Source organism: Agelaius tricolor, unplaced genomic scaffold, assembly GCF_023055355.1.
Source record: "Agelaius tricolor isolate 1412-34295 unplaced genomic scaffold, bAgeTri1.0.p SCAF_1, whole genome shotgun sequence".
Classification (NCBI taxonomy): Eukaryota; Metazoa; Chordata; class Aves; order Passeriformes; family Icteridae; genus Agelaius; species Agelaius tricolor.
The window spans coordinates 49,192,778-49,216,490 of NW_027269261.1; the positions used below are offsets into that span (position 1 = coordinate 49,192,778).

Below are 23,713 nucleotides of genomic sequence, written 5' to 3' on the forward strand. Positions count from 1 at the left end.
TAAAAGATCTTAATTTGAATCACAGGCACTGAATGCTTACCACTGACAAACACAATCCTAGAATGTATGGATGTTTCTCTTTTTTACAGGTAAGATCTTCATATCAGGAAGATATTCTTATTTCACACTTGCTTTAGGAACCCAGAGTGTCACTCATTATTCACAGCAGCATGAAAACAGAATTCAGCCCCTGATATTTTAGTGGAGAGGTTCAGTTCAGCAAAAGCATTCTTGTATGGAAGCCTGATGGGCTAGCAGTCCACCACTTTTTCTGTTTGGAATCACGATTCTGCTTTTTCATGTATCTTAACATACCTCAGTCTAGATCAGAAAAAAAAAATCATTGCCTGTAACCAAATCTCTATCACACTCCATCGCTGTCTTATATAAAGACTTCTATAACTCATCCTCCCCCACTTCCACATTCTATTTGCCTCCCTATAATGGATGTTTTTCTTCCTTGCATTTTAGTGCTACCTCTTCTCCTTTCTTAGCCTTTTATCTTTCCTCCTTCTTAATTCTGCCTATATCTCTCTAAAACTGCAATTGTTACCCTGCTGGAATAGCTGGTTGTACAATTACTTGATTAAAGTCTCCCCATCTAAGAAGTATTCCCATAAACATAATGGCAAACAGATAAAAGAAATCAGTCATACTTGGACATAGACCTCTCAATGTGCTCTATCATCTTCTATTTTTTTTAAACTTAGAGACAATGGAGAGTGTCTTGTAAATGCTGCAAGCTCCCCATTGCCATTCAAGGTTCATTTAAAATATGGTGTAATCACCCAGTTGAGACAATTCCTTTGAGATGCAAGCAGATTAACACTTCTAGTCTTGTTCTTTAGGTATTCCACTGGAAACCAGTCTGGGCGCTGGCCTTAGCAGTGGTGCTTTCAATAGACTTCAGCATTTGGTTCTTTTGCTTACATTATGCTACCCCTTAGTGAGTCCCCACAGGCACTCAGCTTGCAACTCTGAGAATGATCAGCTGTCAACCTCCAAAGTCAGAGCACTGGCCTAGTTTCTCTCCCTTATACCTTTTCCTCTCCTCTGAACTTAGTTTTAAAATACCAGGGATAGCTTATGAGTCCAGATTCAAGGCAATTACAGCATTTCAGGTCTTTAAAGGCAACAGTGGTTAATATGATACCAAATCCATCTTGTATTTTTAATAGCAATAATAATACAAAGTCCCATCAAGAACAATTGAAAACAACAAAAGGAGCAGTCTTACACAGCTGCACAGATACTTTTGAGTGGGAGGGCCTCTTTTTTTTGACTGCTTGTTGCACATCTACAAACAAAAAGAGGCTACATCATTCCTAAATTGGTAGGTTTATTTAATTATGGCTTTAGGTGTAGGGTGCTCATCTGCCTAACACAAAAGAAGAGTCATGAAATTAACCTGTTCCTCAAGCATCTCCTTCATATGAGTAAGATTTTCAAGAGCAAGTTTTGCTTATCTCCATTTCTGATTAGGGAAATGCTAAAACTCTTCATGACTTAACAGAAAGGAAATTACACCAGCACTATGGACTTTTTACTACACAAAATAGCAGGTGCTTGAGGGTTCAAGAAAGTCCAGACTCGGGTAAATGGGGGAGAAAGACCAAGAAAGATGATGAAGATGCAAGGAACAAAATACAGTATGCAAGGAACTGAAGAATGCAAGTAATATATAACAATAAGGAAGCAGCTAAAAGTGTATATTCAGAGGTACACCAAAGGAAGAGTAGAGAAAATTTATACATTATAAATGGCAACTCATAATGATTCACCCTGCTGTGAGAAATAAGCAGAAATCATAACTGGAGTCACATTCACATTCTTATTTCTGCATACAGAATTGCTTAAATCTGACCTATTATGCAGCTTTCCTGATCCTCATGTTGACATGCAAGAGATGATTTTAAGCCTCATCTTAGCAATGAAAAGAAGGAATTGAGTTTGATTCTGCAAAGCAGAAGAAAGGAGATCACTCCATTTCTATTAAGCGAAACAACGGTAGTGTATTTTTCTTTCTAGCTCTGACTTGCATTACATCCTTCCAGTATTACCCTCAAAGAGGGCCAGGAAGAAAAAACCCCTTAAAACTGACTCTCCACAGAATGAATAAATAAAACCAAATCACCAGCATGTAAAATAACTGTATGAGCCCTAGGTATCAAAGCTTACCCACAAATAGCTCATAGTGAATAATGCATGCGGTTTAAAGTCGGTTAAAATAAGTGCCAGGTCACTTATCAGGCAGCAGTGAATTTGCAAGACTTTGAAGCAAAATTCTTCTTTTGATTCTCCCTCTCTGAGGTACAAATAACTGAACTAAGATGCAGATAAGTAAAGACTGGAACGATATGTGGCCAAGAGCTGGCCAGTCTTTAAGTCCACAGTCTTTTAGTCCCATAGCAGGACTATTGCCTTTTCAGCGCCACAGGCTGGTGGTGCTGAAAAGGCAATAGTGAAACATGAAAGAGCCAGCTTTGACTTTGTGAAACAAGTTCTTGACATCATTGGGTCCTAAAGCCTGACTATACCTCAGAAACTGAAAGGATTTTTCTTGGCTGAAAAATTCAGCAGAAAACCAACAGACTAAGAATCTATCAACATGGGTCAATTGCCTGTAGTCACTTTAATTTCTGCTTTTGAGACATAATGTATTTGGCTGCCAGATTACAACATTAGCATGACCTAAAATTTTCACAGTGCATGTTCATGAGGATGCTTCAGGACTAGCCTCCCTTCAGATGAATTCAGCTCCTCAGACTGCTGAAAGTTGTGCACATTTTCCAGCCTTGGAAATGTACCAGGGTTCTCCAGCAGAGGCCATTAGGGTAAGGGCATTTGTAAAAGGAAGGAAAAAAATTAATGAAAAACAGGCAGTATATAAATTATAAGGCCTTTCTCCACAGCATCATACCCTGCTCTTTATTTTGCCTTCTCTGCTTAATGAGCCAAAGGTTTAAACAAGCACTAAGTTTCTGCACTGAAAGTGCAGCCAACTGATTAGTCAAAGGAGCTCTAAAGCTGTTCATTCCCTCCTTTCCAGAATGCAGGAGAAAGGTGCTTAAATTGCAACATAAATTATTTTCCCCTTGGTGTGCTTGTGCCTGTCAAAATAAGTGTTGTTTGTATGGGTACAGCTCAGGCAATTACCATCATCTTCAATCAATAATTTAACCCTATTATCAATGTTCTTCTAGTGACCCAAAAACTGGAACTGTTACTAACAGTTGATGATATATATTCCAATATTGCAAGAGAAAAATCTATTTTTATACCAAGATATATCAAGAAACAAGAAAATAATTGTTCTTAAATAATAATTCATAAAAATTATTATGATGATTCCAGGTAAGATTAATCTTCAATTTCTGTTTTTCCTCTTTAAAAAAAGCTGATTAATTTGCTGCTTAGAATTAAGAAAATAAACCTTACAAAAAATGATAGAGTTTTATATTTTGAGCGAGGGTTTTGCTCATGTTTTTTATCAGAACTTCTATAAGTTTCACTTCTGTTTGCACACTAAAAGGAACTGAAAGTAAACTAGAAATTTGAAAGGTCACAGTATTAGGGTCTTATTTTAACTGTTGTGAGAAAAACAAACTTTGCTTTGGTTCTTAACCATTTATGAAGAACCTCAGCCTCACAGAGATGTGTCTGACAAAGTCTGGCCCTACATAAATTATGCAAAGACCCTTGAAATAACATCATTCAATATGATTCCTTCACATAAAAGTACAGCATCATTTTCCAGATGAGCAGCAGCCATCCAACTCCTGTTTTCTGCAGGGGCATGATAAAACATATACTGCCTAATAAATAAACCCTTAACACACAGCACTACTTAATAACTCAATTATCTAACATCCACACTAGTTCATAGACAACAAGCAGACCTTGAAATTTTGCACATTTTCAGGGTTGGAAACCTTTGCAGAAAACTTCAAGGTAAATTATTTCTGTCAAGGTTGGTCTTTCCTTGCATTCATTTGGACATTACTAGCTTAGATACCTCTTCCTGCAGAACCCATGCCAAGACAACTTGAAAACACTGAACTTTGCTTTCCTTTCCTAAGTAAGAAGCATAAACTGTGCTAGAATCCCAGAAGTTTTAAGAAATCTAGAAATGTGAGGGTTTTTTCCCCACAAATTTTACCATCATAAAATTCAAGCATAACATTTGGTAATTTTATTAAGACACTTAGTTGTATGTTTTTGTTTCCTCTCCTATTCCAGTGACTTAAGGAAGTAAAAGATACAATTCCTTTGCTTTGATAATCAATTCCATTACATCTTCAGAAGCAAAAAACCACTAGTCCTTTACTTTCTCTCATTTATGGAAAAGGTACGTTAATGGCTACCATTAAACAGTGTATATTGCTTTAAAACAGGTATTAACATCCTGTTTGTCAAGCCAGAAAGCTTTCATATCACTTTAAAAAACTGAGTAAGTATTTGCTTTATTAAAACATCTTAACTTATAAATTGGTATTTTAATAATCATTTGCAAAACACCAATATCTTACCTACAACTTCTGTACATTTCATCCTCATTTAAAGTGCTGAGTGCATACACAGAAATAGCTAAGGGTTACTACATGGTTTTAAAACTAATTCTGGATGCCTATATGAAAGAGGTTTAGTTACATACAAAACCTAGTTTAACTCACATCACATAGAAGCAAGAAGTAAAAAGACAAAAGAACAACCCCCATATTTTAAAAATTGCCCCCTGCAATACATAAATCCCACTTACCATAAAAAATATGCATTCTTCTTGTATTCTTTGGTCTCTAAAAGTGAGTATTGCTTCTTTTATTAAGACTCAAAATGCAGTTCTGCTCAAATATACTGCTATTTAATTGGCACTTAATATGCAATCCCATTTTAACACGGATTGATGTTATTGTAGTTTAGAGGGTAAACAAAATATGTTTGCTCAGTCTTCTTGCATCATGTAATTCTGTTTTCATCCACACAGATTATAAATTCTTGTCATAGTAAACAGGTGATAGACTGCAACTACCAAATGAACCATGAATAAGGTATAAAATTTTCTAGGGATATGCTCTGAGGTCTCAGACTTTAAAGTTAGCAGTGGATCCCATTACAAACCTGGATAATATTCAAGAAATGGTTAGATGTTGCCAGGTGGGACTATCTTAATTGACAATACTTTGCTAAAATGTCAACTTCAGTTAGACTCTGAAAGGATTTGAAAAATGATAATGACTTATTTCAGCATTTCACAGAAGTTACCTCAATTTTAATCCATGAATTTGAATCCAAACCTAGCTAAACTTCTGATTATATCTAAACATTTATTTAAACACAGTCTTCCATTAACCTGGAGTGTCAACAACAGAAACATTAAAAGTAGTCATTCTAAACATCTTTGGTCATGGAGGTACCAGGAAGAAAAAATAGTCCCCTTTTCTGCAGCAAAATGTATGGAAAGTAAACCTTTGGGTCTTAAATTACTATTTTTCTTTTTATTTTCAGCATGAAAATTGTCTTGTCATCTTTACTTTGTACTTTCAAACCTCTGAGTTTTACCACCCAGACTGCCCTTTCAAAGAACAGCACATGGAATATGAATGGTTTGGGTTCAATCATATATATTTGGCAGTGTTAAATTACTGCCAGTTTTCTTAACACGTTCCCATTCATAACAAGTTGGCATAAAACAGTATTATGAGCAACACTCTACCATATCTACTTTTTTTATTAGTTTTATAAGGTCCAAAGCTATCCTAGATAATCTGTGCTAGCACAAGGCAGGAGTTTTCCCCCATTGACAACATATTGTTGGTTCTTACTGATTTCTTTGTAATCTCTTAAGTACCTAAAAATAGCAATTTTTATTCTTAATGAATTAAACACATTGGCCCTGCAAAACATTTCAGCTCCTTTAGGAGAATGCGGACATTTGTCATTGATTTTTCAAAAATATGGGGCAGCCCAAGTGATGAAGACATGGTGCGTTGGAGAGCAGAGTACAGCATCTTTCTTTCAGCTAGTCAAATTTAAAAGAACAATCATATCCTCTGATGGTCATCCCCCTTATGAAGAATATTCCATCAACAGTTGAACATTCTCAGTCATTTGATAAGTAATGCATGAGCCAGGGACTCATCAGGGAGCAAGAGGCAGGCAGTCTTCTAAGCCACATATGTGAGGTGGTATTTGTGATACTCTTATGTTATTTGTGATGTCAGACCTGAATGAAAGAGAAATACATCATGCTTTTGGCACTGCAAGCTATGTCATCTGTAAGCTTGGTCAGCAGCCAAATGCTCACCCAGCCACTTGCCAGCCACCCTACTGAACAGAACAAAGGTAGAAAACAGAGAGAAAAAAATCTCACAAGTTAAAATACAGAAAGGGAGATTACCATCACGGGCAGAAAACTCATCTTGGGGCAAATTAAAATAATTTCTTGCCAATTAAATATATTCAAACAGAGAGAAACTTTGGTCACTTCCTTCTCCTGCTTCCTCGCAGAAAGCCCAGCTTCCTGACCAGATTCTTCCTCCTCCCTCACTAAATGATGTTATGGACCTGTCAACTTCTGCTACCACTTTTTGACAGCTGGGGTGATTATTCTGCATAGGGTTTGGGTGCCTGCCTTAGCCATGGTGTCCTCAAGAGCAGAGGCTCTCCTTCCTCTGCTGTGATGGAGCTAAAAAAGGCTCAAGAGTCTCAGTGCTAAGGAACTGAGGGGTCTGATTGGGGTAGGCAAAGCATTCCTCTGTCAAATGATGTCAAATGCTGTACTAATTCAGTGAGATTACATGTGTGTTCTGCCATAAAATCCCAGGCCTTGGAAGGTGATAACTGCCCTAGGCATCTGCCAAAATCCTCCCACACACCCTGCTGCCCAGGGATTAACCACATCAGGTCACATTTCTCTGTCAACTCACCAACAAACTGTATACTCTTGCACTTGGATGCAATCAAGTTCCACACATCCAGACATATCAGATAATAGGACCAAAGAGTTTAGAGTGATAATGCCTAGTCAATATTTTAGAAAGTATGAATTTAAATGCCAAACCCATTATTTATATTGGCTTTTGAAGGGGGAAAAGTCAGAAAAAATTTCACCACAGTAGGTACTCTGAAAGCTTCATCATCCTATGCTAAATGAGTTTTATTAGATACATAGAAAGAACAGACTTGCCCTTCAAAATGGGTTGACAGAGAATCCAACCATACCTTCACTGCTAAGCATTCAAACTTTGAGAGATTGATCTACTGACACTTAAAATTTATAGTTCTACAACAGCCCATTCAGCAGCTGTTGTAGAACATTGGAGACTGTAAAGCATCAGAAAGCCTACAGAAGTAAAGCAGTACCTAGTCCTTTACAAAGGACTGTACTGAAAACCAGCATGTGCACTAATATAACCCTTCCTTTGTAAAGTTCTTTGTACTTCTACACAGACCATTGAGTGTAGGAGTTTGAGAACAAATTGTGAAAGAGCATTTTAATTTCCAACTATTCATCTAAAAATTTCTCTTCTCCAATGAGCTCAGAGCATCTCTTAAAACTGGTTATTTCATTTGTTTATCATCTGCTTTGCATTACCCATATAGATTCTGAAAATTCAGTTACACACCTTTTCTTGACGCATAATCTCAAGGGATATTTAGGAGATTCATCAATCTTGCAAAATTCTCACAAAATCTAACTGATTCTTATAAAGTAATATAAAACCCAGTGGCCTGCATAAACCTGATTAGACACATGAAGTTGAGCATCTTCCTACATAATCTCTTCACATCAAAACTAATTTCTGCTAAAAGAACTATCACCTGAACTCCCTTAAGAGTACAGTTAATTTTTTTTGCATAATTTTTGCCTTTGCTTACTCCAATTCTATTCTATTATTTCTTTTTATACAAAAAGCCATGACCAAGTTTTGCCTTCTTTCCCTTTCATTATCAGTCTCTTTCAAAATTTATCATCATCATTTCGTAGTTTAATAAATTTTCTTACTCATTCTCTGCTGCATTTCAACACTATCAATTTCAGAATATCTGCCATTCTGCCTCAGGCAGTATTGTAACCTCATCTATTGTACTGTTTTAATTCCAGCTCCCTCCAGATTCAGAGAGAGGAATTCCCTTCTCACTAAAATAACAGACTCCCACTTCCAGTAGTAAAGGAGACTGAACTTAGGATTAAACAGAAGTCAAATTTAGTTCCCAGATCTCTTTCTCATAGCATGAATTTAGTTAAGCTAAGCTGTTCCTGTCTACTTTGACAAATAGCAGTATTGAAGATGTAGCAGGAAGAGAACTATTTAGCCAGGTGTTCCTTTGCAAAGGCTGCCTCTTTACAGTGAATCAGAGCAGAGTGTGGGGTTGATAAAATGTGGCTGATAATAAACCTGTGGGTAAACTAAAGGCTTTGTTTAGCTTATTATTGAAAAAAAAAATCTTGATTTCTCATTCACTCTCACTTCCTTCAATTAAAAGAATGTTCTTAAAAGGCTCTTAGTTTTTTGCTTAGCTGGGTACTTGAATAAAAAAGACTGAATAGCACATCAAAGTAACATTAATGTGTGCCTTGGTTCCTGTTTGTATATAGATGACCAAATTCATAGCACTGCAGTTCCACTGCAACTTACTTATTCACAAGTTTGCTAATTTGCCATTTTTTAAAATCACTTAATTAAGACAATTCAAAGAAAATTTCTTTTCTTTTAGTTCTGCAAGCACATAAGAACATGTGCAAGCCCTATAATACTTTTTATTTCAACCAGCTGTTGTGCACAATCTAGACTATGCAAAGCAATAACCAGCCTGCTTTACAACTGACAGAACCCATTCAGCCCTAAAAAGGAGTTTCCCATACTCAACTACCAGCATGAAGGAAGGTGTTGTGTTTGGGGGCTCAAAGTCAAAATTTAAAGCTTAAATATTCCACATATCCAAGGAGTAGGGGATTGAGTGGTTTAATAGGAAACCAAGGTTTGTGGCCTAATGTAGGAAGTTTAATTTATTTGGTTCTCAGTATGATCAGCATCAAGAGGGAGCAACAAAATCAGTGAACAATGAGACACTGGTTTCTTTGTGACAATACACAAAGAAAGCACAGCACTGTCCAAAGCTTCAGGGTGTTTGCTAAAAGACAAGGGATGCTGTCACTGAGACTAATTTTATTATATTCAGTTTCTTCTATTCACTGAAAACCCGTACATAAAATGTGTCACTCCCAAAGCCTTCCATTATTCATTTCAACTGATGCAAACTAAATGATGCACTTGAACTAAATGTGCACTTGCATGTGCACAATCTGGAACACACCATTTTCAATACAGTCTTTCTGTTTGTTTTATTTTAGTGCTGACAGTTGTCCAAATGTGCTACATCTTATTTTCACAACCTTCTGGAGATACTCTAGAACCTCAGCTTCAAAAAGATAGCAAACAAGGACTGCAACAAAAAATTGATGAGATTGACTTAATGCTTTCAGTCTATTCCTTAGGCCAGAGTAGGTATCTGACTTGTAGAAATCATAACTGTGGGTTTTGAGGAGCAATACAGTCAGGGGAAGACAATATCCCAGCAGAGACCAAAAGGAGAGGATCTCAGTCACAAACGCAGACACAAAGACTTTAGGGAAAGAACGGGACAAATAGAAGTCAGGATCAAATGACAGCGGAAGCTAAGTAGGCATGGAAACAACTGACAAAGGCCTTGAAATAATTAATTTAAACATTCCTTCAAGGAATGTTAAAATTACAAATAAAGAAACGAGAGTAAATAGAAGGATTAAAGCAGACATTATCAATCCAACATGGAAGACAGACAATATCCATCCTCATCATTTGAGCAATGTTCATCAAGACAGAAAAATGGTCAAAGACATTGCAGAAATCAAGGTGAAAGTCAAAGAAGCCTCAAAATAAGAAATATCACAAAAAATGAAATTGTGGGTAAAATGCATGATAGAACTAAATGTACTATATTTCAGTGATTACCTAAAAAGATAAACTCTAGTAGAGCAAAGCAACCATTCTCATTTTGATAAAAGCAGCCTTTTTCTGTCCAATACACACCTGCACTGTTACTTTGGTGATATAAAAACACACATACATACTCATTTAGCCATCAGCAATTCTGACATTTTAAAAACCAAACCAGTCTGCATAATATCAGTGCCCCAGCTTTCAATAGCAAAGATCACAGCAAAGTGTACTACTGAGAATGCAAGGTTATAATCATGAGACTGGAAAAAAGTTCCAGTAATCAAAAACACTTGGTAATTGAAGTTTCAAATTATGAGGGGTCATCGTTACTCAAACACATAAAATTTTGTCACATGCCACAGATCATATACTGAAATCAGAATTCTTCACTCCCTGCTTCAGGTCTAAAAATATGTCCATGAAACATTAATCTAGAGTGTGCAAAAGCACAAAACCAGTAATGTCATATATCCATATAAAAAGTTATTAATTAATATTTAGTTCAGCAAAAGCTATCACCACTGATCAAGCTGGCACACATCATCATATCTCCTTCCTGAGTATCTGCTCTACCATCTTGCCACTTTTCTTGCCGTAAACAATTAAATATGGAAATCACCGGTAGCCTAAGCTGCACGGCTCTGAAATCAAAGGCCTGCGTACAGGACAAGAGGGAGAGGACAGGCAGAGAAAGCATGCTCAGAGCCTTACCTTCCAATGAGCAGGAACTCCCCGAGCACCCCCAGGCGGCGCATGGCGATGAGGATGCCCCTGACGGTCATTCCCTCGCAGAAGCACACCACCACTCTGGCCTTGGGCAACCTCTCCCGCAGCTTGCGCAGCAGGCGGTCAAAGCTCTTCTCACCGGCGTTGCTGTAGATCTTGTCAGAGTGAGCAATGCAGAGACCCTCTTGGGCAGCCAACTCTTTGAAGGCTTCCATTCCACTTTCCCCATAATTTCCTATAAAAAAAAATATATCATGCATTTAACCAATTGAATTGTGATGGGAAAGGGATAGTTTCCCCCTCCAAAATCAAGCAGCATTAGCAGAAGGAAGAGCAAAAGAGATCCATCAAAGTGAACGTCCTCAGAGTTCAGTGGAGCAACAGGATATCCATGTATCAGTAGGTCTTAACAGAACTGGAGACTGCAGTTCTGGGAGGGGCTACTTACATTGACTTACAACAGAGAGTAAAGGGGATATTAAACAAGGAATGGATAGGTAGAAAAGGGGACAGAATGGACAGTAAGAGTGAAGTTTGTTGACATTTCTATGGCATAACCCACAGGCGAGCTAATTTAGCAAAACAGTAACAGCAGAAAAGGGGAAAAAGGACTTAATTCTAACATGCAGTCCATGTTCACAAAAGTGAACATGAATGGTGGATGCACATTTAAAACATACTGATCTGGTAACATTTTCAAAGTCTAATTTGACCAAGCAATTTTTATGACAGCTAAAATTTAGGCTTGATGGTGTGTCTCTTAGAATAGGAGACTTTCTAACTGAAAGAACTTCAGAAATAACCCTTTCCAAGGCAGAAATACTTAAACTGTGTGGTCCAAACTATGTATAAAACCTGATTCTCAAATTCACATCTATTTGTACATTCAGCAAGCCAAAACAACAGTTTTACAAAACTCAGAGGGCCTTCTGCTATGGAAACAGGTGAAACCCCAAGTTTTCTTTGAATATTTTATGCCTGACATGAGCACAGGACTTATGATGAACACCCATCATGTAAGAGGAACAGATGGATTAAAAAAACCCCATATCTATTAACAGTAACAAGAAATGGTTCAAAAAGAGAATAATTAATTTGATGTTATCCATATCCATAATGTTTCTTTCATCTAATGAGGGAGTAAAATCAGATATGCTGATCACTTCTAGACCCCAATCTTTTCAAGCAGGTGGTGATTGAAGAGGTCCCACTTCCCTGTTTCCAGCAACTGTTTGAAACAGCAAATTGCAAAGAGGGGGGATTCTGAATAAGGCTAAATTTCTTAAAAAAAAAAAATTAAAACTCCTCAAAAGTGTAGTCATCAGAAAGAAAATGCAGCAGGAGACAGTTCAGGCATTCTGTATAAACCCAGTAGAAATGTGTGCATTTTTCCAAAAACATGGATCATTTGCCACAGATCAACACTATGGAGACACACTAAGACAGTCATTGTCATACTAAGTTGCAGACAAACCTGACAGGTCTGTCAAACACAAAACTGAAGTTCCCCGGCCCTTTGCACTGAGCTGCCCTAGTTTCTCATAAATTCCAAGTGCAGCAGAATGGCCTCTTTTCTAGCCTGTGACTCAACATCATACTCAGCAATCAGGTCAATTCTGCTTTTTTTTCTGTGAGCCAGAGGTACTCCTGAGCAGCAGTCCTACATGGGTGTGGGGAGGAGAGGAGGATCTATGCCTGGTGGGAACACAACACCAAGCAGCCCAATCCCACAACCCTGTACTTGGGTAAACCCTGTGGCCTTGTCATATGCTGAGAACAACCCAGTTGGAGCCATTTCCAGGTATTTATAGGCCCAGACCTGCACTCACCAAAGGACTTACTCCAAGGCAGTACAGTTTGAGCCGTGCTGCTTTGATGACTTGCCTCAAGTTCCAGACTTGAGGCAGGACAACCTCACCCCTGACTTGTCATTAGCGAGAACTTTATGTTTCAGCAGAATATATTTCCCAATTTCATGTGGAACTTTGTTCAACAGAGACTCCCTTGAAACCAGTAAGGTTATTCCTAAAGTCCTATCTAAGGAGGGACAGGAGACTAAACTGAATGCTATTAGATATTTAGGCAGTGCATATTAAAAAAAAATATATGTAGCAGGTTTTTTACCCAAACTTTAAAGAAGGGTTCTATCATACATCAGTAAAGCACTAATTTTGCTGTAGTTCAAGTTAATGGTTGCAAGAAATGAAAAAATAAATCCATTTGGATTGATTTTTCTCAACTTTAATTTTGATGAAATCACAATTATCTCAAACATAGTTTAACCCATACTAACAGTACATCAGCCTACCAAAACATATGCTAAGAGAAAGATTGGTGTCTATAAATTCAGTAAGTGTGATAGAGAGTCTAGAAGGGAAAAGCTAATTAAGATCAAGAACAACATGAACACAAGATGAAATAGGCAAAAAGCAAGGCAGAAAATCTGCAGCTCTAAAGGAAAGATTTCCAATCCTTATATGAAAGTAGCATAACAGCTGTCCAGTAGCAGCACAAAGTCTGATGTTTTAGTGGAGCTTGCTCAGCTCACAAAAGCATTGTGTAAAGCAGGTTTCTGCAACAGGCCAGAGATGAGACTTGGTGACCCTGGAGGTTATCTTAAAATCTGTTTGCCATGCTCCCAGAGCAAGACAACATGCTGCACATCTTTCCCCTCCAGGGAAAAAGATCAGAGAGAAAAAGAATGTGTGACATAAGCTACATAGATTGTTCAATGCACTCAGCTACCGAGGTACGGACAATGTAAGGGTGTATATGGAATAGAAAACACCAGTTAATTCTGTGCAATAGCCAAGAACACAGCCATCTGTGCCAGCTTGGTGGGTACATCCATTTCAATACACACTCAGACAGCTGAGAGGGGAAACCGGTAATGAAAGAAATCTCTTCGTGATTGTAGTCATTGAAGAGTTACATCAGGGCCCCAGGCTAAGACCTTTCTTCCTTTGAAAGAGCCATTGAATAAAAGATCTAATCTTATCTGAAACTACCTTTTGCTACCAGGATCAGCTGTAAAAGGCAAAATAATTATTATTGTGATTTTCTTTCTGACCTCTACTCAAAACTAGGTGAGACAGTAACATATTTTGAGCCCTACAATTGGGGCTCAAACAGCCTTTGCCATTTTTTAACCTTTTTTATGGTCTGTTCAACTTGTACCCTAATCAAAAAATCACACATTTTCCCTATATGCTTCATTCAGTCTTTAGAGCAGTATAATGGTAAATTCTAAACCTGATATGACTACAATTTTACCAAGAGGATTTTTATAACACTTTTCTTTTGGGGCCAAAGGAAGCTTTGCTTCACCTCTGAGGAAATTCAAGATAAGGCCATTTCTGAGAGGGAACCGCATATCTAAAGATACTGCTGAGAGTTACATATAGTGGTAATTATTCTCACTCATTGCATTACATGCCTTAAATATCTTAATAAAAAACATTAGGATGCTGTAGTAAAAATCAGAGATGTTATCTTGATCAACAGAAGGCATACAAAAGAAGAAACTAACAAAAAATTCAGCCTCATAAATTGCTCCTGTGAGCCAGTAAGTATTACATTTGTGCCACAGCTATACTGAAACCAGCACTCTTTGGTTGTATTAACACTTTAGTAGTGTGGGGAGAAGAACCCATGAGCTCCATCTAAAAGGTTTATGTTCTTTTTCTTTATTACAGCTGTTTGGCAAATTTGTCCCCATTCTCTTTATCAAGAGAACCATTTGGTTTTCATTTATGAAATGAAGCAGAAACAGCTCAGCAGTGAGGTGCTTATGAGAATCCTGGAGACTGTTTTCTTAAGGGATGCATAGAATGTCTGTGTGGGTCTTCCCAAGCCATATAACTGTTGTGTTTTCAGGAGGCTTGAAAACAAAAAAAAAAGTATCCCACTTAATCTCTATATTTGAATGAAATCAGCCATTGATTTATTTGGGCAATAACATAAGGAAATATGAATCATTTATATTTGAACTGAAAATTTCCTTGAAATATAGGCTAATCACCATTTAAAAGAAAATCTTAAAGACCATAATGCTGAAGAGAAAGACTGTTCTTTCTTTGCTCTGCTTTAAGTGTCATTAGGAAATACCAACTACTCTTTTAAGACCCATTTAGAGAGACACCTACAAAACTGACAAAACCCTCAGCAGAGAACTCTGCCTGGAAGAATGCTCCAATGCACTTAAAATGACAAAAGGTAGGGAGCAAGAGTTACTTCACCCACCTCAGCCATGAGTGATCTCTTCAGGTGAGGTCACCTGTTGTTCACCACTAGGGACTTATTTGCTGCATTTATTCCTCTAAACCATGACAACCATCGTGGAGGTATAGAATGTAAGACAATAAAGATAGTGCAGAAGGTATTTCACACCTGAGGAGTTGCAGCTGTACTAATCACCAAAGATTATAAACATGCCTGCCCTTAACAGGCCACAGCTGTGTCTAATAAGAAGAGGAGTGCTACAAAAGAGTGGGTTAGCTGGGTGAGGGGAGAGTTGGGTGGGGTTTGCTGGCTGTGTTGAAGAAAGAGTCAGTGCTGTGAGGAGCTGCCAATGCAAAACCACCAAGAAGGTATGGGACTTTTGCAATAAGATGACAACAAATCACAACCTGGATCAAAAGTGAACACACAAAAACTCCCATATCCTCTGCAAGCACACAACAAGGGTAATGCACCAAATAATAAAACCACAAATTCCGGTTTGACTGCAGGGTGCTACAGAGGCAAGTCATATTGCAAGAAAGTTCCCCTTTTCAAATTAACAAGTGAGAAACTATTTATTGTCCTCTTCTTTCCTCTCTTAGTGTTATGATCTGGCTTTTTTCACCTCTCCCAAGCTTGTAAACACCTTGCTGGAGGTATGAAGTCTGTTTCATTTTTCAGTATTGATTTACTGCAATACATCTCTTTTACTCAACTAATTAACTACTTTTTGGCAGAGGAAAAAAGATAAGAACAAGAGGACTGCATGACATACCAGCAAGTAATAACTTTTTAAAATCTTCACTACTGCAAAGGCAAATTACTTGGGAAGAGCAAAGTAAGGACATGATCTGATTGTCAAGTTAGTCTCTGACATATTGCAGTAAGTAATTTGTAAAAACTAGTGATAATATTAGATAAGACAGTAACTATACAGAGTCAAATACAAATTTGAAAAGACAGAAAAGTTTGGGACCACTGAACAGAAAAGAAAAATAGGCAGAAAGAGCATCAGTTTTCTCTCCTGTAATATGGTATACCTCCCTACACCACAGGAGCATCTTTGAATAGGGTCAGTAAACAAGAGAAAATTGAGTTCTCTACTTTTAATGGATTTGTTACAAGTACCATATTAAATAATCATGTGTATACTGTTAGTTGATTACAAACTAAAAAATTTTCACCATCAGATTTAAGCTAGTATGTTAGTAACAAGTTGGGAGCACGTACAGAATCATCTAACTTTCAGAATCTGAAATGACAAGTAGTCACTTTATAAGCTGTAATAATTCAACCACTCACATCAATTTGTCCACACCTTTGATTGGGACAGTTACAAATAAAAGTCCGTATTTATTCCCTGAAGGTACCTAACTGACAAAAAGCTCCAAAAAATTGTGGAAATGGATCTGCCAGTGTATGTTACTGTGGTCTATCCCAAACATAAATGCTGTGTTCATAGAAAGCAGCCTTGCTGGCACACAGCTTCCTGGGCCATCAAACTGACACTATGCAGCCTCTGCCAGACTTCTTTGTCACTGGGAAAAAGGCAAGGATCCAACACTTCCATGTTTCTATCCTTGGAATATCTTTTTCAAGGCTGTCCCACTGATGTCAGGAGGGGCTGAATTTTACCAGTTATAAGTTATTCCAAGTAGGATTTGTTTTTTTCTTTTTCAGTGAACTCTTTACACCTAATGTTGACTTTGCTACCTAAAGTCCTTTACCACACAATTTCTTTTCAGAGTTCAGATAGAAAATTACATTGAGAAAGCTTCCTTTGCTCAGTAAATTTCACCTCAGGTATCTTTAAGGGACAACTTCAAAGAAAGTAGCCTATGAGGGTACATCACAAACCCTGAAGTACTGGCTATTTTACAAAAAGTAGAATTCTGTGTGGATGTGGGCTCTGATACTGTTACCAGTCAGGACAAAACAGCAGAGAAAACATCAAAATTACAAACTTCACTTGACCTAAAATCTCAGTCAAACTGCAAAGCTTAAAAGGAAAACAGCTACCACTTCCTTCATTCTAAGTGGTTTACAGAGGAAGGAACAACCCAAAAGCTGCTTTATAAAGAATGCTGAAGTGGCTATTTCAGTTTCTCTAGGTATAGTGGCTTTGAAGAGAGAAAGAAGTCCTGCAAACATTGGTCCCTAAGGACAGTTTAATACAGGTTGAACATCACTGCTACTCACTAGAGGTTTTCCCCTGTCCTGAAGACCAGCTGGATTGGTTACTGCCTCCTACCCCTTCAATTGGGTCCAGCTGCCCATCTCCTCAGTTCTGAAGTTGCTTTTAGCCTGCTACCATGCATCAGTGTCAAAGTCCTCCTTACCACCATCATCTTGCCTTCCAGACCAGCCCATGGCTCTCTGGAAGTCAGTGTTTCCCTTACATTTCCCTAGATGTTTATCTTTGACATTGTCAAAAGGACTTTGTATTGGATGGAGGCCTTACCATCTTTTAGCTAAGGAGAAGAAAACTCATTATTTGAAACTGAAACTACACTGCAAGCACTCTGTCTTCATTTAAGCTTAGGAAAGTTTTTTTATTCTTTCCAAGGAACTGCACTCTAGCCTTACAAAGGCCAGAAGGATATGTTAAATGAATGAACTGAGTCATCTTTAGTACACTACAGATCTCAGCCATCTGTGCTTACAGCCTGTTTCCTTCAGGCCCTTCTAGAAATGCAGAAAGTGAGCTGTTAAGGCCAGACTATCTTTTTTTCATTTCCTAGTTTTTCCTAACCAAAATTGAGTACAAGGGATTTTTTTTTAAAGAAAAGCTGAAATGATGAATTAGATGATTATTACATCCATTAAACAATACACTATGCCTAACATAATTAGAGAAATGAGATTATATTTCAAACAAGAAAATTTACATAATTTTATTAAATTCTAGGTTAGTTCTTGTCACTAATTACAAAGTACATTTTGCCAATAGCTCACCACAGTGATGTGTTACCTCAGTAAAGAAGACACAGAAAAAGGTACAATTCTGCCACTCAGTAAAGTGGTTATATTTAAGCCTTCATCCTGAAAGCAGCAGGTGCAATATCTTGAACAACTACTTGATATTCTTGTCAGAAATACAGCCACAGGTGAAGTCAGCCTGAAGTAATGAAACTACTAATGCTAAATGACACTTGCCTAATAAGACAAATGTCAAAATGTGGTGTCATGCCGGTTTTTCCCTAAATGTATTCAAAGCATACACCCAGTGATTATTTATTATGTATCTATCGAGGAGTTTGAGAGGTTTATATTCTAATGAAGCTATTTCAGTTCCAAACCTAGCTGACACACACTACTTTTAACAAATTTGCTTGCTGAACTTCATCTTTCTGTTTGTGACTTATCAGCAAGGGGCTTCCAGTTTTCTTCATAAAATATTAAAATTAATCTAGTAATGCCTAGCATTAACTGTTGGTTGGTTCTCTTGGTTTGAATCAGTAGAAAAAAGTCTAACACTTTTTTGTGTATGTTTCTTGATGAGTCTGGGGAAAGTAAAAGTAAGAATAAAGTTTCAACTCCTATAATAATGTCTTTTTGGTTTAAGCTTGCTGTGAATATTACACTTAGTAAAATAATTTACAAAAGTAGATATAACAAGGATACCCAAAAGTGACATCAAAGTAGGAGAACAATATTCCCTTTTTTTAATATGAGCAGAAATTTCAAGAAGAAGGAAAGAAGTAGTTCTGCTTATGCTTTGGCAGTTTTGCAATTAGATTAGCTCACATCAAGCACAAGATTTAAAACCTTGAGCAATCAAAAATCATGCATAAGAGTACCCTATGTGGGGGTTTGAACATAAAAGAATTAATGAAAATTTTAAATCATATTTCTAGTGGTTATCTGCTTTCTGAACCTGAGGACACATAGCAATCGGTTTCTGACCTTTCCTTAAAATTTTGAGAGTTAAAGATGGCTATTTTGTTTTAGTGACTCAAGATACTCACAAATTACATGTTTTTATGGGCTGGCACTTAGAAGTTCAAGCATCATGAAATGCTCCATAAAGAGTCAGCAATACTATGACCACTTCTCAATAACATGCACTATCAATGACTTCAGCAGGTATCTGGAAAGGATGCTAGAAATGTGGTTATTTTCTGAGGAGTATTTTGTACTCATTTTCTTAGGAAGGAGAAGTTAATGTTTGGACCTACTCCCACTGAAGTGAGATTTCAGTGGTAAAACTATTGGATATTTATTAATTTTTAAGAAAGACAAACAAACTATTAAATTTCATTCTTCACTGGCTGTTAACACTCATCATTGAAAAAGAAGTCCAAAAAGCTACTGAACTACAACCCCAAAGCTAAAAGTTCATGACCTTTAAGGCAATTTTAGTTTACATATAATTGTTATACACTGATACATTCTGTTCATGTGAGTCTCAGCTCTAGATGTGAATTATATTACATCTGGAATAACATATAACTGATAAATTTTAGTCTTTTGTCTAAAAAACTATACCTAATCTTATCTTATCCATCACAAGAGAAACTGTGTTATCTAATGGGAATAGAATCCTGCAGGTTTTACAAACCAGAAGATAATTTTTTTGATGTATGCTTTATCAAATCCCTGAATACTGTAGACTTATTATTCAGAAGAATATTATGCTATTTTAGAAATAATTGTGGTTTAAATTAAATATGTTTAAGAAAAACAGTGACTGCCTTGGTGTACAAGTCTATTAAAGGTTTTATGAAAATGAATATTATTTCATAACATTATGTGAAATAAATTCAAAACAAAAAACAAATCCAAATCCTGAGTTTGAAAGGTACTCTCAGTTATAAAGTTGAGGAGAGATAATCATACCAGCATTTCCAATTGAGTTCATAACTGCAAGGATTGACACAAGATAAATGTTTGAGTTACACAGTGTTAAATGTCATGTGTGCTTCTGAATGGTGAAACATTTGAAATACCTTTTCCCAAAGTCTATCGCAGTATCTGCATATGAAAAGGTGATTTAATGTTGGGAATACAGGCAGAGCTAGTACAAGAAATTAATGTAAAAGCTGAATTACCACAAGTAAAGAACAAATTAGTAGTTTACTTTACACAGCTCCCACAGAGATAGTATAAAAGAATGAACTCTGGAAGGGCAGTCTTGAGAGGTAGAAAAAAATGGCCACATGCAAGTAGGAGAAAGTGATAAGCCTGAACATGTGAGATACTGCACCTGTGCAGCTCTGCAAGGCTGCACCCCAGGGATGACACCTTGGACAGGTTGAGTCCTCCCATACCCCCACCCATGTCCACATTCAAGAATGCTCTCAGGTCACCTCCTGTGCTCCAGGACCTAATGGGGGAGGCCTCAGGATTGGCAGGAGGCCCTTGCAGCACTCCTGATGCAGTTCTGAAAGCATCCTCGAGGAGATGAGGGCAGTGCTGCTACACAGACCTGTAAAATTGCTTGATGGAGGGAAAACAAAAGGACGTTTTTCTGGGCTAAGAAATAGAAAAAAAAAAAGACAAATCATGGATAAAGGTGAAAATACTGGTTTTTTTTCCAAACATTGCAGACTCTGAAGTCTTGCCTACTCTACAGCCAGGGCTTACAGATAGATCCTGAGGAATGGCTTCTAGGTACTCACAAGTTGTGCTGCCATCCAGAAGGTCCCAGGACCCTTCTGTTCTCAGCTCAAAACAACCTGAACGCAGGCATGTCATTCCATCATGGCTTCAGCTGCTCTGTCCTCAAATAAATGCTCCTGGTAAAATGCGCTGAGGGCAAGGAGCGGCCCTCAGTCAAAGGCCCACAAAATGCCTGCAGGCCCCAGATGTACCAGGGAAGCTGGACAAGCCCTGCTCGCTCCCACCACCTTGTCTTTTCCCAAACTGTTCCTCTGAGGGCCAAAGCCCACAGAGAAACTGGGCACCAGCAAGGTGGCCAAGGGGAGCTGGCACTGGTGCTATGCCCTGGGACAGGGCAGAGCCGGCAAAGCAGCCATGCTGGCCCTGGATGGGGCTGTGGCAGCCTGGCACCTGAGCCACCCTTGCTCTCAAGGCAGGCTGATGGCAGGGCAGGCTCCTCTGCCCCACCAGGTCCTGGTTATTGGGAGGGGAAGCCAGGATGAGAAGGAGAAGGAGAGCAAGGGGAGGCATGACCACAGATGGAGCAGTGGCAGGTGTGACATGGAGGAGAGAGGCCAAGGCTGTGCCTGCACTGAGCACATCCAAAAGCAGCAGCTACTGAGGGCAAGGCAGCCGTGCTTGCACAGCTGGCTGAGTACAAGCTCTCCAGGAGCAGTGTCAGCCACTGCCAAAGCAGGCTGTGAGGTGGCAGAATGAAATGCAGATTTGGGTGGCCTGCTGGCCTCAGCTTTGGCACCCCACTGGCAGTGAAGAAGCAAAGCTTTTGGCCTTGACAGTGCCAGAGGGCAGCATTGACATGGCTGGCTCTGATCTCACATCTCAGAGCCAGGAAAAATACATCTGCAGCTGTTCAGATGTGAGCTTCATGGCAAAAACATTATGGGGGACTCCTCAGCCATTCCATGTGGTTGCTCCAGCATTGGGAAACAGCACAGCCCCCTGTGTGCCAGGAATTTTGATGAAGGTATTCATCAAAGAGTGATTTTCATTGTGTTCAATATTTCTGCTGTGACTGAATCAATAAATGATTGACATAGATGCCTCTTGATCTTATGACAGCCTGTGTGGTAGGTCTGATCTGCACACTAAAATATTCCATATATTTCTTGACAGCAACAAATTTTTTTTGACAACAAAGTATATAGCAGTTCAACAGATGTACTTCTACCACCAGGAGTGTCAGAAAATCCATCCCTAAAGCACTGACTGGGCACCATGGGCATATATAAGAGACTTAAAAATCATAATTGCCTTAAACACTATCCAAGATCAATAACAAGATTACCAAAGGACTTTGAGCAAATTGTATTAAGAGGCTGCTACCATCAATGCCCACCCTCTCACCATCACTGTCATCACCATTCCACCCCAAATATGCCTCCTGGATTTGGGGAATTTGGACTGTGAGCTTACCTGATGGGAACTCGAGAGTAAAGAAAGGTGGCACTATTGTTCAATTATCTTTGGTCTGAGGAGAAGTAAACAAGACTGAAGGAGAAGAATGTGTCCCCAAGGAAAGCCAGACCCAGCAGCTGTGCTGAAAATCAACTCTGGCTGGGTTTGGGGCAGGCAGGTCATAGTCCACAGACTCATTTACTGAGGCCAGGTTTGCACACTCTCCCTGCCAGCCAAGGGGGAGGAGAAGAGTTTTTGTGTATGACAGCAAAACCTCCCATACAGAGGGGTTGAACACCCATCACCAGATGCTACAAGCCAGATAAGAAGCAGATCCTGCAGAGTCTTCCCTCATACAAACTGGCTCAGTTGTAAAACTCCTCCAGCCACTGGGAATGTCACATTCACACAGGACATTCATATGAGGTGTCTTGTTTTAAAAAGGGTCATAAACCATCAAAGACCCCAGAAGTACTCACCAGGCTCATTCCTAAGGCCTTCAACAGGTCCAGAGTGTGTTGCAGAAGACAGTGTAAAACTCCCCAATGCAAAGAAAGTGCTTGGCATGTTCCCATGGATATCTGAATGTACTGTATATTTCGTGGGACCCCCATCATCAAGAGAACCAGAAAAGGACAAATGGGACACTGCTGGATCCACAAGGGTGGTGAATATCTTTCTAACTAATCTTCTCTCTGTCACTTTTTTTCATTCTCTCTCCCACCTTTCTTCTGCTTTTCCTATTTCTTTCTCTCTCTCTCTGATCCAAAAGCACAAGACACTACAAGTTCCATTTTGGCATTGTATAACCTGACATCACTAACCTGCCTCTGGTATGAAATAGCATGGTGTCCTGTGACAAGATGTAAGCAAGAATGAGTGAGAAGATACTGAATCTTTCAGATGTATAGAATGTTTTCAGGCCAAATATCATCAGCTTCTTGTATCTAATCCAAATATAAATGAGTGAATTGGTGCTGATAGAAAACATGTGAGATAAAAACTAAACAATTATTCAGTTTCTATTATATTGGACGCTTCATAATTTCTTTCTTTGTTCCTTTCTTTTATTTTATTTTTTCAGAAAAAAAAGTTCACTTTCTCTTCCAATTAAAGTAATTACCATTAACCTTCAGTAATACAAATTGTTGTTAAGCAGAGGTATTAGGTCGGCCAAGTGTTAAAAGAAAAGAAAACCAAAAGAGCAGAGAGGGCCCTTATGACAGCAAGCTCATAAAAGTTTCATAAAAATGTTAAATAGATGGAGAGGAAAAATAGGTCTTCTTAGAGAAAAAAAATCAGCAGTGCAAAGGCCAATGCAAATTCTGTATACCACTGAGGTTTCACACAAACTCTTTCTCTCTCCAACAAAGCATTTCTGGAACTTAAAATAAGATCTGTCTAATATAGAAGTCTCACATCATCTTCTTTCCCCCATAATATTTGTTAGATTTGATGACTGTTAGTACGGAACCAAGATTTCATCAAAATAGCCTGGAAAATACTAATGCTTCTCCTGCTATTGTGGAAAGAAAATAATGATTCTTCTTAAGATTTAACTAAGAGATATACAAGTCACATGGTACTTTGGATGGCACTGATATGTCCCTTTTATTAATTGTAAATGTTTTCCCTTTTTTTCCATGCAATTGAATCGTTTGTTTGTATGGTTTGCATGCACTTGTCCTTTGAGGAACTGATAATGACACTGTGATCTTATAGGACACCTTTAATGAAATGAGGTTTGTCTTACTCTATTCTGAAGA

General features: G+C 38.3%; 1 protein-coding gene across 6 annotated transcripts in view; it reads right to left on the minus strand.

Annotated features, from left to right (window-relative positions):
• Positions 1–23,713, minus strand: part of GRM1 (glutamate metabotropic receptor 1) — a 187,213-nt gene that overhangs the window by 138,214 nt on the left and 25,286 nt on the right. For all 6 annotated transcript variants that reach the window (XM_071433171.1, XM_071433179.1, XM_071433189.1 and 3 more), the window contains exon 3: positions 10,695–10,944. In XM_071433171.1, coding sequence (XP_071289272.1) covers positions 10,695–10,944 — 250 coding nt within the window. The remainder of the gene's footprint in view (positions 1–10,694; positions 10,945–23,713) is intronic.